Source organism: Mastomys coucha, unplaced genomic scaffold (genome assembly GCF_008632895.1).
Source record: "Mastomys coucha isolate ucsf_1 unplaced genomic scaffold, UCSF_Mcou_1 pScaffold22, whole genome shotgun sequence".
NCBI lineage: Eukaryota > Metazoa > Chordata > Mammalia > Rodentia > Muridae > Mastomys > Mastomys coucha.
The window spans coordinates 18959553-18972900 of record NW_022196905.1 but is presented as its reverse complement, the minus strand read 5'-3'; the positions used below and the strand labels follow the sequence as shown (position 1 = coordinate 18972900).

General features: G+C 42.7%; 1 protein-coding gene across 15 annotated transcripts in view; it reads left to right on the top strand.

The window, feature by feature from the left end:
* Positions 1-13348, top strand: part of Ikzf1 (IKAROS family zinc finger 1) — a 91159-nt gene that overhangs the window by 14824 nt on the left and 62987 nt on the right. For all 15 annotated transcript variants that reach the window (XM_031338315.1, XM_031338314.1, XM_031338310.1 and 12 more), the window contains exons 2-3: positions 277-330; positions 9098-9217. In XM_031338315.1, the coding sequence (XP_031194175.1) occupies positions 291-330; positions 9098-9217 (160 nt within the window). In that variant the 5' untranslated portion in view covers positions 277-290. The remainder of the gene's footprint in view (positions 1-276; positions 331-9097; positions 9218-13348) is intronic.

The window sequence follows — 13348 nt, the reverse complement described above, 5'->3', positions numbered from 1 at the left end:
TTTGGTCCTCCTGTGCTTGTAATGATATTTTTATAAATCTTTGTAATGCTGTTTTTTAAAGGATCAAGGTCTGTGCTAGGCTGATACCCCAGCAAGTATGTGAAGAGGAAAATGCATTATTCTTGCTAGATAGCCTTGTTGTTAAATAGCATAAGCTTTCTCTCTCTCTCTCTCTCTCTCTCTCTCTCTCTCTCTCTCTCTCTCTCTCTCTCTCTCTCTCTCTCTCTCAGTACTTTTGCTTTAAAGTAAAATCTATTTCTCTCTTCTCTTTCTCAGATAACCTGAAGACAATGGATGTCGATGAGGGTCAAGACATGTCCCAAGTTTCAGGTGAGACCTTGGGTAATAGTTGTAAGTCCAGAAGTTGTGCTAACTGTACGCGGGGGAGCTAACAAGACTGCCATAAAAGAGAAGGCCCAGAGCCAGTGTGTCCATGTTTAGAGAACTTGAACATAAAAACCTCCCAAGTGAGATTAGTTAGTTGAAGTCTGGCAGCAATTAGAAAAGGATTAAGTAAATACTGTACTTTTGGAGACAGTTATAATAGATTTGTCTACCAAACATACAAAGCACATGCCAAAGGTGGCATTTAAAAGATAAAAGAGAAGGGAGGAAGAGGAGGCCACAGCAGCATGAAAACGGAGCCCAGTTCAGAGTCAGAGCACTTGCCACGTGAGAACAGCAAATCCTAGCTGTGTGAGCTTTCTCATCTCACCAGACCTAGAAAGTGAAACACTCCGGCTAATAGAAAGGTGGAGTTGGGTTCCAGGCTGACCAGTGGGCAGCACTGAGGGTGGCTCATCCAAAGATCCTACCCTGCTCCCACACGCATGACTGTATAAGGTCCGGTACTGCCTGGCCCTGTATCTGGACAGTACCTGGAAGCAGGCTTCCTGGACTTGGAGGTTTAGTCTGTATTCCTGTTTTAGAGCCTCCAGGCAGTTCCCCAGTCCCAGGAGCCTGGACTCTATGGCACTGGCCAGCCTGCCATCTGTGCCGTGGCTACGTTGCCTCCTCAGGTTTTGAAGAGTTGTTGGTTTGTTTGTAAGTTTGCATTTTGGTCCAGGTGGGTGCTCCTATCAGGACCTTCCCCTAATATGTGGTGCTTCCTGGCTGCCAGGCTCACTGGATGACCTGCCCCTCTGGAGATGGGCTTACAGCAAGTCACACATTTCTCCTGTGTGTCAGCTCTTTCTTTCCATTGTAAGGCTTCAGACTTAAATTTCCCACAATGCAAAGAATAATGAATGACCACTTTTTTTGTTTTGTTTTGTTTTGTTTTGTTTTGTTTTCTGTTTTTTGAGACAGGGTTTCTCTGTGTAGCCCTGGCTATCCTGGAACTCACTCTGTAGACCAGGCTAGCCTCGAACTCTGAAATCCGACTGCCTCTGCCTTCCAAGTGCTGGGATTAAAGGCATGTGCCACCAGTGCCTGGTGAATGAATAGCCACTTTTAAAAGGTGTCAAACTTACACTTTCCTAGTTGAAAGTAATGAATGTGTCTCTTCAAGATGCAAACAAACCTTGTTCATGATATACAATCTAGCCACTTCAGTTTAAGGAATTGATCCTAAAAATAACTCTTACAAGTAGACAAAACATTTAAGCACATGCTCACTGTGGTGTTGTCATTAATACTTAAAAACTATGGTGTGTGCACAAACCTGTACCCTCAGCTCTTAAAAAGGAGGAAGACATAAATATGCAGGTATGGAAAGAAATCTGAAGTCTATATCAGAATGGAAAAGATACAAAATATGATTCCATGTGAAATATAAACTACACACACATGTGCACACATTCTATGTGCTTGTGTGAACAGTTACAGTGATTCTAGAGTGTAGATTAACCTGGATTTCCCCCAAAGCTGAATGTTAGAAGAAATATTGGTGTGCTAAGGTCGGGGGAGTGGGAAGGAAGACATTGCTTTTTTCTTGTACTCTATAGAGTTATTTAACTTTGTTTTCTTTTATGCTTCTTAAGCAAATCTGTTAAATGAAGAGATACTATTTAGCTTGTTGAAGCTTCATATTTAGCTTCCCTTGCCATCCCCCCAAACCCAGGAAAACAGTGTGAGATAAACATAAGGTAGGATCTTCTACTTTTAGAAAATCTCACCTATGGGCTCACCCCTTATAGCAGGATTGTTTTGAATGTCACAGAAACAGGAATGTGGAGAAGCTCCAAGGGCAGGAGGAATCCCATCTGCTTGTCTTTGCTGCTTTGACCTCAGATGAGTTCTGAGTTTATATGTTACAAGATGTACTCAGTGGTCCACACTCTTGGTCCAAATATGGCCTACTTTCTGATGTCCTAATGTCAAAACATTAGCCTAGAGATGAAAGCAACCCAGATGTCCATCGGTGAATAAATGGGAAAAGTGTGGTATGTATATAACAGAGTACTATTTAGTTGTGAATGTTGGAATCTGGTCATTTAGGACAACATGGATAGACTAGAAGAGCATTGAGTTAAGTGAAAGAGCCCAGGTTCTAAAAACCAATGGCACGCACACACTCTGCTTTTTCTGCTCTTATAAATGAATAGTATGAGTTGGTGGATTTGCCACCCACACATAGAGATTCAAGGGTTGCACACTATATGCATGACTGAAATCTCAAACATCACACTGTACCACATAAACATGAACAATTATTGGGTGTCAATAACAAATTTAAAACAATAAAGATAAAAACTTCCCCTAGCCTTGAAAACCACCTCTAAAATGTTAGCTATGATGAATAGTCAATATTTTCATTTTTCCATTCTGATCCCAAGGCTTCCAAAAGCCTTGGTTTCTTGAACTTCCTTTTCTTGCCCTTAACATTATGCAGAGTAGTGTGTACTGTAGGCTACCTGAAGGAGAGGACTGTTGGGGGCAGGGACAGCAAAACAGCCTGAAAAACCCCTTTACTTTCCTTTTTTGTCTAAATAGATTTGGTCTGAAGTTTTCTCCGTATGCCCATAGCAAAGGGATGACCCCCTTACCAACCGTGCTGCAGCTGCTGAGATCTGTTCAGCCTTGAGCATCTTGAACAATGATTAGAGCATCATAGAGTGTGTCACACTTAGGAAAGAATTACACACTACTTTTGCACTCCTTTAAGTCTAATAATCTCCCAATTCAAAGCAATGTTTCCTTCTTTGTCTGCTAAGACTGAGAAGAAAGTAGGGGGGTTCACATAGGAAGGTTGAGTTGTTATTTTGTTTTGTTTTTGTTTCTTCTTGTTTTGTTTCTGGCAATGGAACCCAGGACTTTATTCATGCAAGACAAGCCACTGAGCCATATTCCTAGCCTGTGAGTTAGCTTTCTTCAGAGGAAATTGAGGAATATATTACTGAGTCATTTTTTTTTTTTTTTGTAAGATGTTCAAACCTAGCAGTTTCACTGGATTCCCCTTAACATGTGCAATACTTTAGAAACACATCCCTGTCTTCAAGGCCCTTGGATTCTTCTTCCCTGGGGTGTACTCCAAAGATGGACTCTAATTGATGTCACCTACAGCATCAGTCCTAGAGGTTGATGGTCACTGCAGATCATGCTCACTGACTTGACTCCACTTACTGGGGAAAGCGTACCGATAGGAACTGACGCTTTATTACACTGTCATCTACAGAGATCACACTTTGGAGCACCCTCACTAACCTTCTGATGGAAGCTAGTTTCCTGGTCTTTCAGAATTCTTCATCAGAATTTTCAGATTACTCATGAATTTGGATTATGTTTTTGTTTGCCTTCTAAAGAAAGAGGCAGTCTATGGGAAGAAGCTTGTGGGAGTTGAAAGACCAAATCCACACCTATTTCTGACTGCAGCTGTGGGGCCCAAGCCAAAGCTCTTGCCTTCTGAACCATGGTGTGCCTCCAATAGCAGCAGGAACTCCGGCCAGTGAATCTCTGAAGCTCCTCTGGCTCACATCACCTGAACTATGTATTTAATGTTTTCTTAATGCTGTTTGTAATGTGTTTGTTGGAACGTGCACACAAGGAATACACCCTGTAGACATACATAATCTGTGTAGGGAAGAGGAGCCTCATATATATTAAATAACAAAAGTATCTACCTAGTTAATCATAGTAAATCACATTGATTGAGCACTTGGAATTACCCAGATAACATTCTAAGCATTTTCTCATTTTTACCTTATAAAAACCCATTGAAAGAGGATGTACTTATCTCCAAGTTGCAGGAAGCTAAGACTCAGCCTATAAGAAACTGACAGGAAGTCCCATAGGGAGCCTGGAAGTATGAGCCTACTTCAGCCCTAGGCTAGAAGCAACTTACTCTCCTCAAGTGGTGGTTCTGTAGTGGGTACATCTATTATGCTCCCTTAAGCCCCTCTGTATATTAAAGATGCATGCCCTTGGGAGGGAATTCTAGAGATTTGCTAGGTAGCTGGGAAAATTATAATGTACTTGAGAACTCATTTACTTTTAGTTTCAGATTAAGGGCACAGTTTCTTTAATTTGACCACAGAAACTTCTCAAAGACATACTTGATGCATAGGCAACAGGCAAGTTAAGTATAAATTGGTGTGACTATAATTTCGCCAGAAGTGTTGTTTTCTAAGTAAATGAAATTTTACTTCCATTTGACTTACTAAGCTCTTGCTGGCTTGTTTTCTCCCATGCTTTTGTTACCTGGTAAAGATACCACACAGCCTATATTCCTGTGGCAAACCACAGGTTACCAAGAGTTTACTTAACAAGTTGGTGTTCATGCTCATTATTAATTTTCACCATGATCCACTGAACTATGTCCAAATCATGAATTTTAGCCTCTTGTTACACCTGAAGAGAGAATTCTAAAATAGTGGCCATCTCTCCTTTCCCATCAGCTCTCCAATTGCTTTAATCAAACCTATAACTCAGATAGATCAATCATTGTATTCATTTTTTATTAGATATTTTCTTTATTTACATCTCAAATGATATCCCCTTTCCCAGTTCCCCCTCCAGAAAAAAAAAAAAAAACTATTCCCTCCCTCCTCACCCTGCTCACCCTCTCCCATTTCCTGGCCCTGACATTCCCCTACACTGGGGCATAGAACCTTTTCAGGACCAAGGGCCTCTCCTCCCATTGATGACTAACTAGGCCATCTTTTGCTACATATGCAGCTGGAGCCATGAGTCCCACCATGTGTACTCTCTGATTGGTGGTTTAGTCCCTCAGAGCTCTGAGGGTACTGGGTAGTTCATATTGTTGTTCCTCCTTCATTGGGGACCCTGTGCTCAGTCCAATGGATGACTATGAACCTCTATTAGTCAGGACTGGTAGAGCCTCTCAAGCGACAGCTATATCAGGCTCCTGTTGGTCAGCACTTGCTGGCATCCACAATGGTGTCTGGGTTTGGTGATTGTATATGAAAAGGATTCCCAGTTATGGCAATCTCTGGATTGTCCTTCCTTCAGTCTCTGCTCCATAGTTTGTCTCTGTAACTCCTTCCATGGGTATTTTGTTCCCCCTTCTAAGAAGGATCGAAGTATCCACACTTTGGTCTTCCTTCTTTTTGAGTTTCTTGTAGTTTATGGATTGTATCTTGGGTATTCCAAGCTTCTGGACTAATATCCACTTATCAGTGAGTGCATACCATGTGTGTTCTTTTGTGATTGGGTTACCTCACTCAAGATGATATTCTCCAGATCCATCCATTTCTCTAAGAATTTCATAAATTCATTGTTTTTAATAGCTGAGCAGTACTCTATTGTGTAAATATACCACATTTTCTGTATCCATTCCTCTGTTGAGGGACATCTGTGTTGTTTCCAGCTTCTGGATATTATAAATAAGGCTGCTATGAACATAGTGGAATATGTGTCCTTATTGCATGTCGAAGCATCTTCTGGGTATATGCTGGGTCCTCAGGTAGTACTATGTCCAGTTTCCTAAATTAATCATTGTATTCATGATTGGGGTGTGTTGGCTTTACTTAGCACTTGTTTTTTTGTTTTGTTTTGTTTTGTTTTAAGTAATGATTCAAATAGTTAGTGGGGCAAAGGCCAATATGAACAATAATTTGGCCTATCAGAAAGGTTTTCATGAAATGGTAAATTTTCTGCAGGAAGACCTCCCCCAGCAGTAAAAGAATGCAAAGGTCCTTGGGCATCAAGCCCCCTCAGAGTGATGGATGTCTCTGCCACAGAACTCACACTAAGGGGCTTTTAGGCAAATCAGATGACCTCTTAAAAACCATCAGTGAGCCGGGGTGAGGCAGGGTTGAATTAATGCCACGCTCTTGGCTGCCACGTGAGTACATCTGGCTTTGTTCCTTCCGGTCGTATCTTGTACTCTATACCCCTATACACATGGGGACTGACCTGTTGTTCTTCCTTCTCCCTGTGTGGTTTCTTCTGCTCTGAAAGTTCCTATTGATCTGTCTGACCCACAGCATTTTAGAATCACGATCCCTACTGTTTTCATTATACCTTGTCCTCCATGTAGGAAAAAAAAAAGTATCAAGTTATAAGATGGGGACACTGGTGAGATGGCCTTTCAGTGTATAGCTTCAGCCAGTCGTGATTCTTAAAAAGTTTGGCTGTTATCATGAGTTGATTTTTGTCCTTTCAGTGACGGATCAGCCACACTTTTAAAACTGGGTAACCATGGATCTTTTTGCATGCAGTTAATTCAGCATGAATTGAACTGAAAGTGTGGCATGCTTTTATTGGCCAAACCTAGATCTGTATCCCACAGGCCCCTTCCCGCCAACCCCCCTCTCTAGGGTGACATGGCATGTGCACAGGCCCAGAAGTATCCTGGATGACACCAAAGTTATCATTCAGAAGACCATCACAACAAAACAAGTCAAAACAACTCCACTTCTCTGTCTCCCATTCCCACTCAATATTAGTGGCAGCTGGTGAATCACAGTTCCCCACGACTCCACTCACTCTGTATGTGTCAGCCTCTTGGGCTATGGCTTTGTTGCCAGGGGCCCCAATCTCATGGACGTTCTTTTTATAATTATTTCTGTTTATTTTTTGAAATTATGACTATCATTTTCCTCTCCCCTTTGCTCTTTGGAGGTTCCTTACTGGCCTTTCCAAAGGCAAGTGGTGTGGGTCTCTGCTCGCCCAGCCTTCCCCTTCCCCACTTTAATGTCTCTACATTATAAAAAAAAAAAAAAAAAAAAAAAAAAAATCTGTTTAGTCAGATGTCTGTGTGGTTATTACCTTTGAATACCTCCCTAACTTCCCCAAGCTTTGAAAACTTTAATTCTGGGCCGTGACTCTGTATGAAAGTAAGAGCTGTCAAATTGTTTGTATACCTTCTGCATGCTCCTGGTTAGAGGCTTTCCTTGCTTATTGCAAAGATGAGAAGCAGAGCCACATGTCCTGACACTGTTACTGTAAAGGTCTTCTATTTAGGGTGAGGGAGGCAGTGCTGACTACTGCGCCAAGACTCTAGCACACTGTGAACACTTTCAGTCAGTCTCTTGGGCTTTTTTGTTTTTCTTTGGGAAATTATTATAATCGTACCCCATCTTTAACTATTTATCTTGTATCAGCTATCCAAATATACCCAATAATGCTCTTTCTGAAAATATGCCAGTTGCTCTAATCACAGCTAACCTGGGATAGTACATTGTGATGTCTCTTTCATAGAGATTGTAACACTATTCCCCAAAGCATGTCTTTGGTGCCTGTGCAGATTCTATTTTAAAGATTCCAGTAAAGCTTGTCTCGTGTACTTATTTTACTGATCTTTTCCGGCTCCTAAAAATGTTGGTGCACTTCTTGTGAGTTGATCCAGTCTTCATACCATGTCAGGTCATGTTCTCAGCTTACTCATTGGCATGTTGTTTACATATGCTCCCAGAAGTCAGGGTTAGTGTCTGTTGGGAGGTCATTGTGCCTGTTGGGCCAAGCTGCCAACTCAGCAGGCATACATCTGGTCAATTGGTGCTCTGGTAGCCTACCTTCGAGATCTTGAGCTGGACTTTCTTTTCTAAGTAGCTACTGTGTGTCAGTTAGCATAGATTTAGGGCCTCACTAACTGTTTCTCCTATGCGGTTTCTGTCTGTTAATCCCTTTAAATCAGCTCCAGAAAGGTGGATGCTTTCAGAGCTCCAACCTCGGTGAGAAAAGAGCATTTTCTACCAGCGACAGCTTCACTGTGTCGATCTCAATTTCTCCATCCCAGAGCTAGACAAACTTTATTCTAATCCAGCCAATGATTGCTAGGGAGGTAGGATTAGAAGGGGATTGAGAGAGTAACTGGAAGTGAAAATGGCCAAAAAGCTGTATACACATGTGTAAGATTATCAAATAATAACACAGAAGGGAGGGAGGGAGAGGGAGGGAGGAAGGGGACCAAAAAAAGCTGTATATACATATATAAGATTTTCAAATAATAACAAAGAAGGAAGAAAGAGAGAGGAAGGGAGAAAGGGGGAACCCTACTCTGTGAAGTATAACAAACTTTTATCTTTGTACAGACTTGAGTTTGTCAAAGCAGAAGAACCTCAGAAATACAGCTGCCATTATCCCAGTAGTAGTAACACTTCCAGAGGTGTATACAATGATGATCTTTAAGGATATGTCCAAAATTAGGTGATAGGAGGTTTGATGCGAAATTGCTTAAATGTATAAGATACAAAAAAAAAAAAAAAAAAAAAAAAAAAAAAAAAAAAAAAAAAAAAAACAATATATAGAGTCAAAAGAAGCAAAACAATGGAACTAATTCTTCGTTACCCCCATAAATAAAATTGTAGAAATAGGTCTGTATCAACAAAATGTATGGAGAATATCTGAAAGCCAGTTTGCTTTGAAAAACATCACCACATAGGCCCTATAATGTATCATCAATATTTACGTAGTAATTTAGTACCAGGAATAGCTAAGGTCACAGATATTGTTTTGCTTTTTATTGTTGTTTTTCTTTTGTAACTCTTTGTCCTCTGATGTTTATTTAGTGCTTGGCAGTGATATTCACTCCTAGAAAGAGAAATATGTGTTTGTCCTAACAGGGAAGTGTTAATTCAGAGTACCGTACCCCTTCAGGCTGTCCTAGCGCCATCAAGGTGAAGCCCAGGCACTGAGGTTTTCCTAGCAGCTGACAACACCTGCCAGAAACTCAAGCTCTGATTTGTGTCCGCAGGGAAGGAGAGCCCCCCAGTCAGTGACACTCCAGATGAAGGGGATGAGCCCATGCCTGTCCCTGAGGACCTGTCCACCACCTCTGGAGCACAGCAGAACTCCAAGAGTGATCGAGGCATGGGTAAGTGGCTCACCCTGCTGTCCTGCAGGCTGTGGTATATGCACAGTTAGGAAATGGCTGCTGTGTAGGGTAAGGTAGGTGGGCTCATTCCCTCTTGTCCTCTAAGGTCAGTCACATAACAGGGTTTCCTCAAGTTGGGACTTGGTGAGCTGTTTTAATTGATGTGTTTATTTTTAAGGTGATTTTCTGTTGACTACAAGTGATCTTTGGTGTTACTATGTGCTGAACTGCATGGAACTATATGAAATACATTTATATTAATTTAAAGGTCATTTTAAGTCAAGGAATTCGGCCAGTACTGGAGCATACAGATCTCCTTTGCTTAGTCCTGAAAGCACCCAGTATGATAGGGGTTGTTTTCAAAACATACACAACCTGCCTGAGGTTCTCATTACAAGGCAAGAGGCTCATTCTGGGAAACAGAAGAAATTGTCCTTTGACCATGCCACACAGGGAGAACCCCTACTTCAGAGTCAGGCTAATGACTTAGTTCTTGTGGAGAAAGAGGTGGGCTTGCCCTGAAATTTCACAGCTGCTGTGGATCCTCTGCAGAATTATCATGCTGTAGGTATGCTTTAAGGAACCGAAAACAAGGCTGGTTCCTGGAGAGCAGGGAAGAAGTGTGCATTTCACATGTTATAGATGAATAGGTCATGAGTGCCCACAAAACGTCATTGGCACCTTGTCCCTTTGGCCATGTAGTGTGAGCAGGAAGCAGTCTTGGCTGGCACTGCTGGCTGCCTCCTTCACAAATCTTTACATCCTGAGTCAAGTGCTTAGTCCCAGGAGCTCATGGTACGGGCATTCCATTGGACGTGTTGTTCCCAGGGTCTCCTCTCCTTGCCTGTCACCGTGTACAATTTTCAGTTCAATTTCTTTTCAAGATGAAGTTTAGAAAGTAGTAATTTCAAGCTTGAAAAATTAAAATGTCCTGGTAAACATTTTGCCTGGTTTAGCAATAGCAGTTGACTTGGCCCTGAAGACAGGGGGAGACTATTTGATGTGAGCCTCACAAACAAAGAGAGCAAAGTGTCTTGTGGACAACTAGAAGCCAAAACATCACCTGCTAGAAAAACTGAGAGCAGAAGCCCAAAGGACAGATAGTATATGGGAAAGGGGTGAGAGGACCCATTATAGAAACACCCCCATCCATACTACATGGTGGCCTCTTTGTCCTGTGTGATTGTTGAAGGAAATTCACCCATTTCCACATGTAGGCTGTATATAGGCTTTGAGTTTTATAACATGTAGAATATAATTGAATAGAATGGGGTAATATGTAGGAGATATTCACAAATTACAGAAAATAAAGTTGAAGGAATACTTCTCCACTATGTTTTATGGAGTGGCTCATGAGAATCACAGATTAAAAAAGACAGGGGACCAGGAGCCAGGAGAGTCTGGGGCAGGAGCAAAGGGCAACAGGAGGAATCAAGAGTCACCATGGAAACAGGGAGTCAGTAAGAGTGATGTGCTCATTCAGGAGGGCATCTCAGAAGGGACACATCCAAGATTCTGGTCCCTGGCTGTGACCCTCAGGGCAGAACTTCTCATCCTCTCCAAGCCTCAGTTTTCCCCACATGAGCAAGAGCAGCTGCTACCACATGCCCAAGAGTGGGTTTGTGGGCCAGATAAACAAAGCAGAAGACAGAATGGCAGACAGAGACTAAAAGATAGAGAGAGTGCATTGGGTTGTGCATCATAGGGTTTACAGTCCTAGAGAAAAGGGATCCGTGCAGCTTCAGTAGTGAGCCGAGGGCAGACAACAGAGCATAAGAAAGTGATGAGTCCATTAATGAAAAACAGACCCATAAAACATGCAAATTGAGAACAGCCAGAAGAGAGAGAAATGTGTTAGAGCAGACAGTGCCAAAGAGGAGACCGACTTCGAATTGAGAGCTCAAGCCTTTGGAGTGGCCAGCAGTAAGGACACAATAGCTTAAGTCACTAAGTAGAGAGAGATGGGCCTGCTGCTGACAGCTGTGACCCATACCAGGAAGCTCTGTACCAGACAAGAACAGACCGAGTTAGAAAACCAGCCCCCGACTGGTTAGTGGGCCATTCCCAGGACTTGGAAAGTTAGGGTCTCACATACTGTTGCTTTCTGTAATAACGCTGACTGTAGATGGATGTATAAATATTGGGACAATGACAGCCAGAGGCAGAACAATACAAGCACCATTACTGAGCCTCGATTTTCTTCAAAGTCTGAATAAGAATAAAAAAATAAGAAAAAAAAAAAAGATTTGAAGTGCTGCTTGAAGAATTTAAGTGAGGCCCGAAAGAGAACTTTCTGGAAAGCAGGGATTTAGTCATCGGAATGGTCTACTTAATGGCAATATGGCTTGTTCTTCTGAAGTGATCTTTTTAATAATGAGAGAACTCTCAGCTCTCTGAAGTGGTTGTGTCTGAAACCTTTTGAAGCTGACGAAGCACTCATTGACCTCTTCTGGCGAACCTGAGTTTACCAAGTCTCAGTTGTTTGCTGGAGGGGGGGCAGAGCCAATTGCACTGACACAGAACTCTAGGGCCTCGTAAAAGCCTTCCTGTGGGACAGTGTCCAGGTCAATGTCAAGAGAGCAGATGGGCAACTGTCAAGGGAAGGGACGACTCAATACTCTATTCCTTTGCTCAGTAATATGTCTTCCTTCTTTCTGGTGAGTTTTCCTCTGGTTTGGGTTTGCTCTTGCAGCTTGTGGCCTAGAAGGGAACAGAGCTGTGCTGTCCTTCCCAGCTGTCAAGCTAGGGATTGTGGCCAAATGGTGATAAAATCCAGAGCGTCACTCTGTATTGAATGCAACCATAGGGAAGCTGGGGCAGAGGGAGAAGGAAACCGGGAATGCAAGGTGGAGTTCCAGGCTAAACACACCTAGAGAAAGTCCAGCCAATGTGGGGCTTAGCAGAGTCCAAGGGACAAGCCAATAGAAGAATAGGCCTGCCCAAGCCTGAGCTGGAAATGGGATGTTGCTAAGTAGGGGATGCTAGGCCCATGACTGAGCACTGGACAACCTGTGCAGAAACCAGACGGATGGAAATGGGATTGAACTCCGAGAGAGAGCACTTTAGGATATGCATCTTTCAGTCTCCCTTTGAGTATATCTCAGTCTGATATTCATCTGCCAACTCCTAGAGAGGCTGACCTTGTACAGGTGCTTACACCAGACTTTTACTCTCCTTAGCTTAGTTGGGAGGAGAGAAAGCAGATACAAAAGAAAATCGATATTTTTCATTCTTCTAGGAAGCCTAAAACAATGAGGTGTATAAAAATATTGATCTTGGTTTTTATTTTGTTTGGCTGTCTCCTCTTCCTCCTCCCCCTTTTCCTCTTCCTCTTCCTCATCCTCTTTCTTCTCCTTTTCTTCCTCCTCTTCCTCTTTCTCCTCCCTTTCCTTCTCTTCCTCTTTCTCCTCTTCTTTCCTTCTCCTTCCTTCTCCTCCTCTTTCTCCTCCTCTTTCTCCTTCTCTTCTTCTTCCTTCTTCTCTTCCTTCTTCTTGTGGATTCATTACATTGACTCAGCCATGAGGGCAAGGCTGAAGCAGGAACTATAAGCAATCATTTTAAGGTCTCATTGCATATAGGCAGTGTACATGCCACTGTGTCATATGAGAGCATTTAAAAATATATTGTCACATATTTTGCAACTAATTGTCCTGTGCCCGTGTCCTCTCCTGTGTGTACATGTGGATTGCAGTAAGTTTTGGTTGGCATGCAAAAGTCTGGATTCACTGTGGCATTTTTAAATATACTATGGCACCAGGCTTATTTGCCCCAACCACTGCCATCCTTGCCCATCTCCTGTCCCCATGGTCAGCTTTAGGCAGTCAAGGATGGTCCTCAGGGTAGATGGCAGCCATGAAGATTCTAGGCCTAGGAGAGAGAAGAGGGGCTGGAGGGAGTTTTTCAGGACTGAAAGGGAGACAGCAAGCCTGGCTGGCGAGTGGGCAGCTGGCTTCAAGTACGGATGTGAGCCCAGTTATCTAATCAGCAGCCAGAGGAAGTTGTTTTTATCAGCGTAATGCATCTCTTCTGAAGCGATAGCTCTCCTTCAGCCTGGAAGGAACATTATCTGACAGCATCTGAGCAGCTGCAGCAAGGGCAGGGACTGGAGGTGCAAGCAGGCCGCGTCTTTCT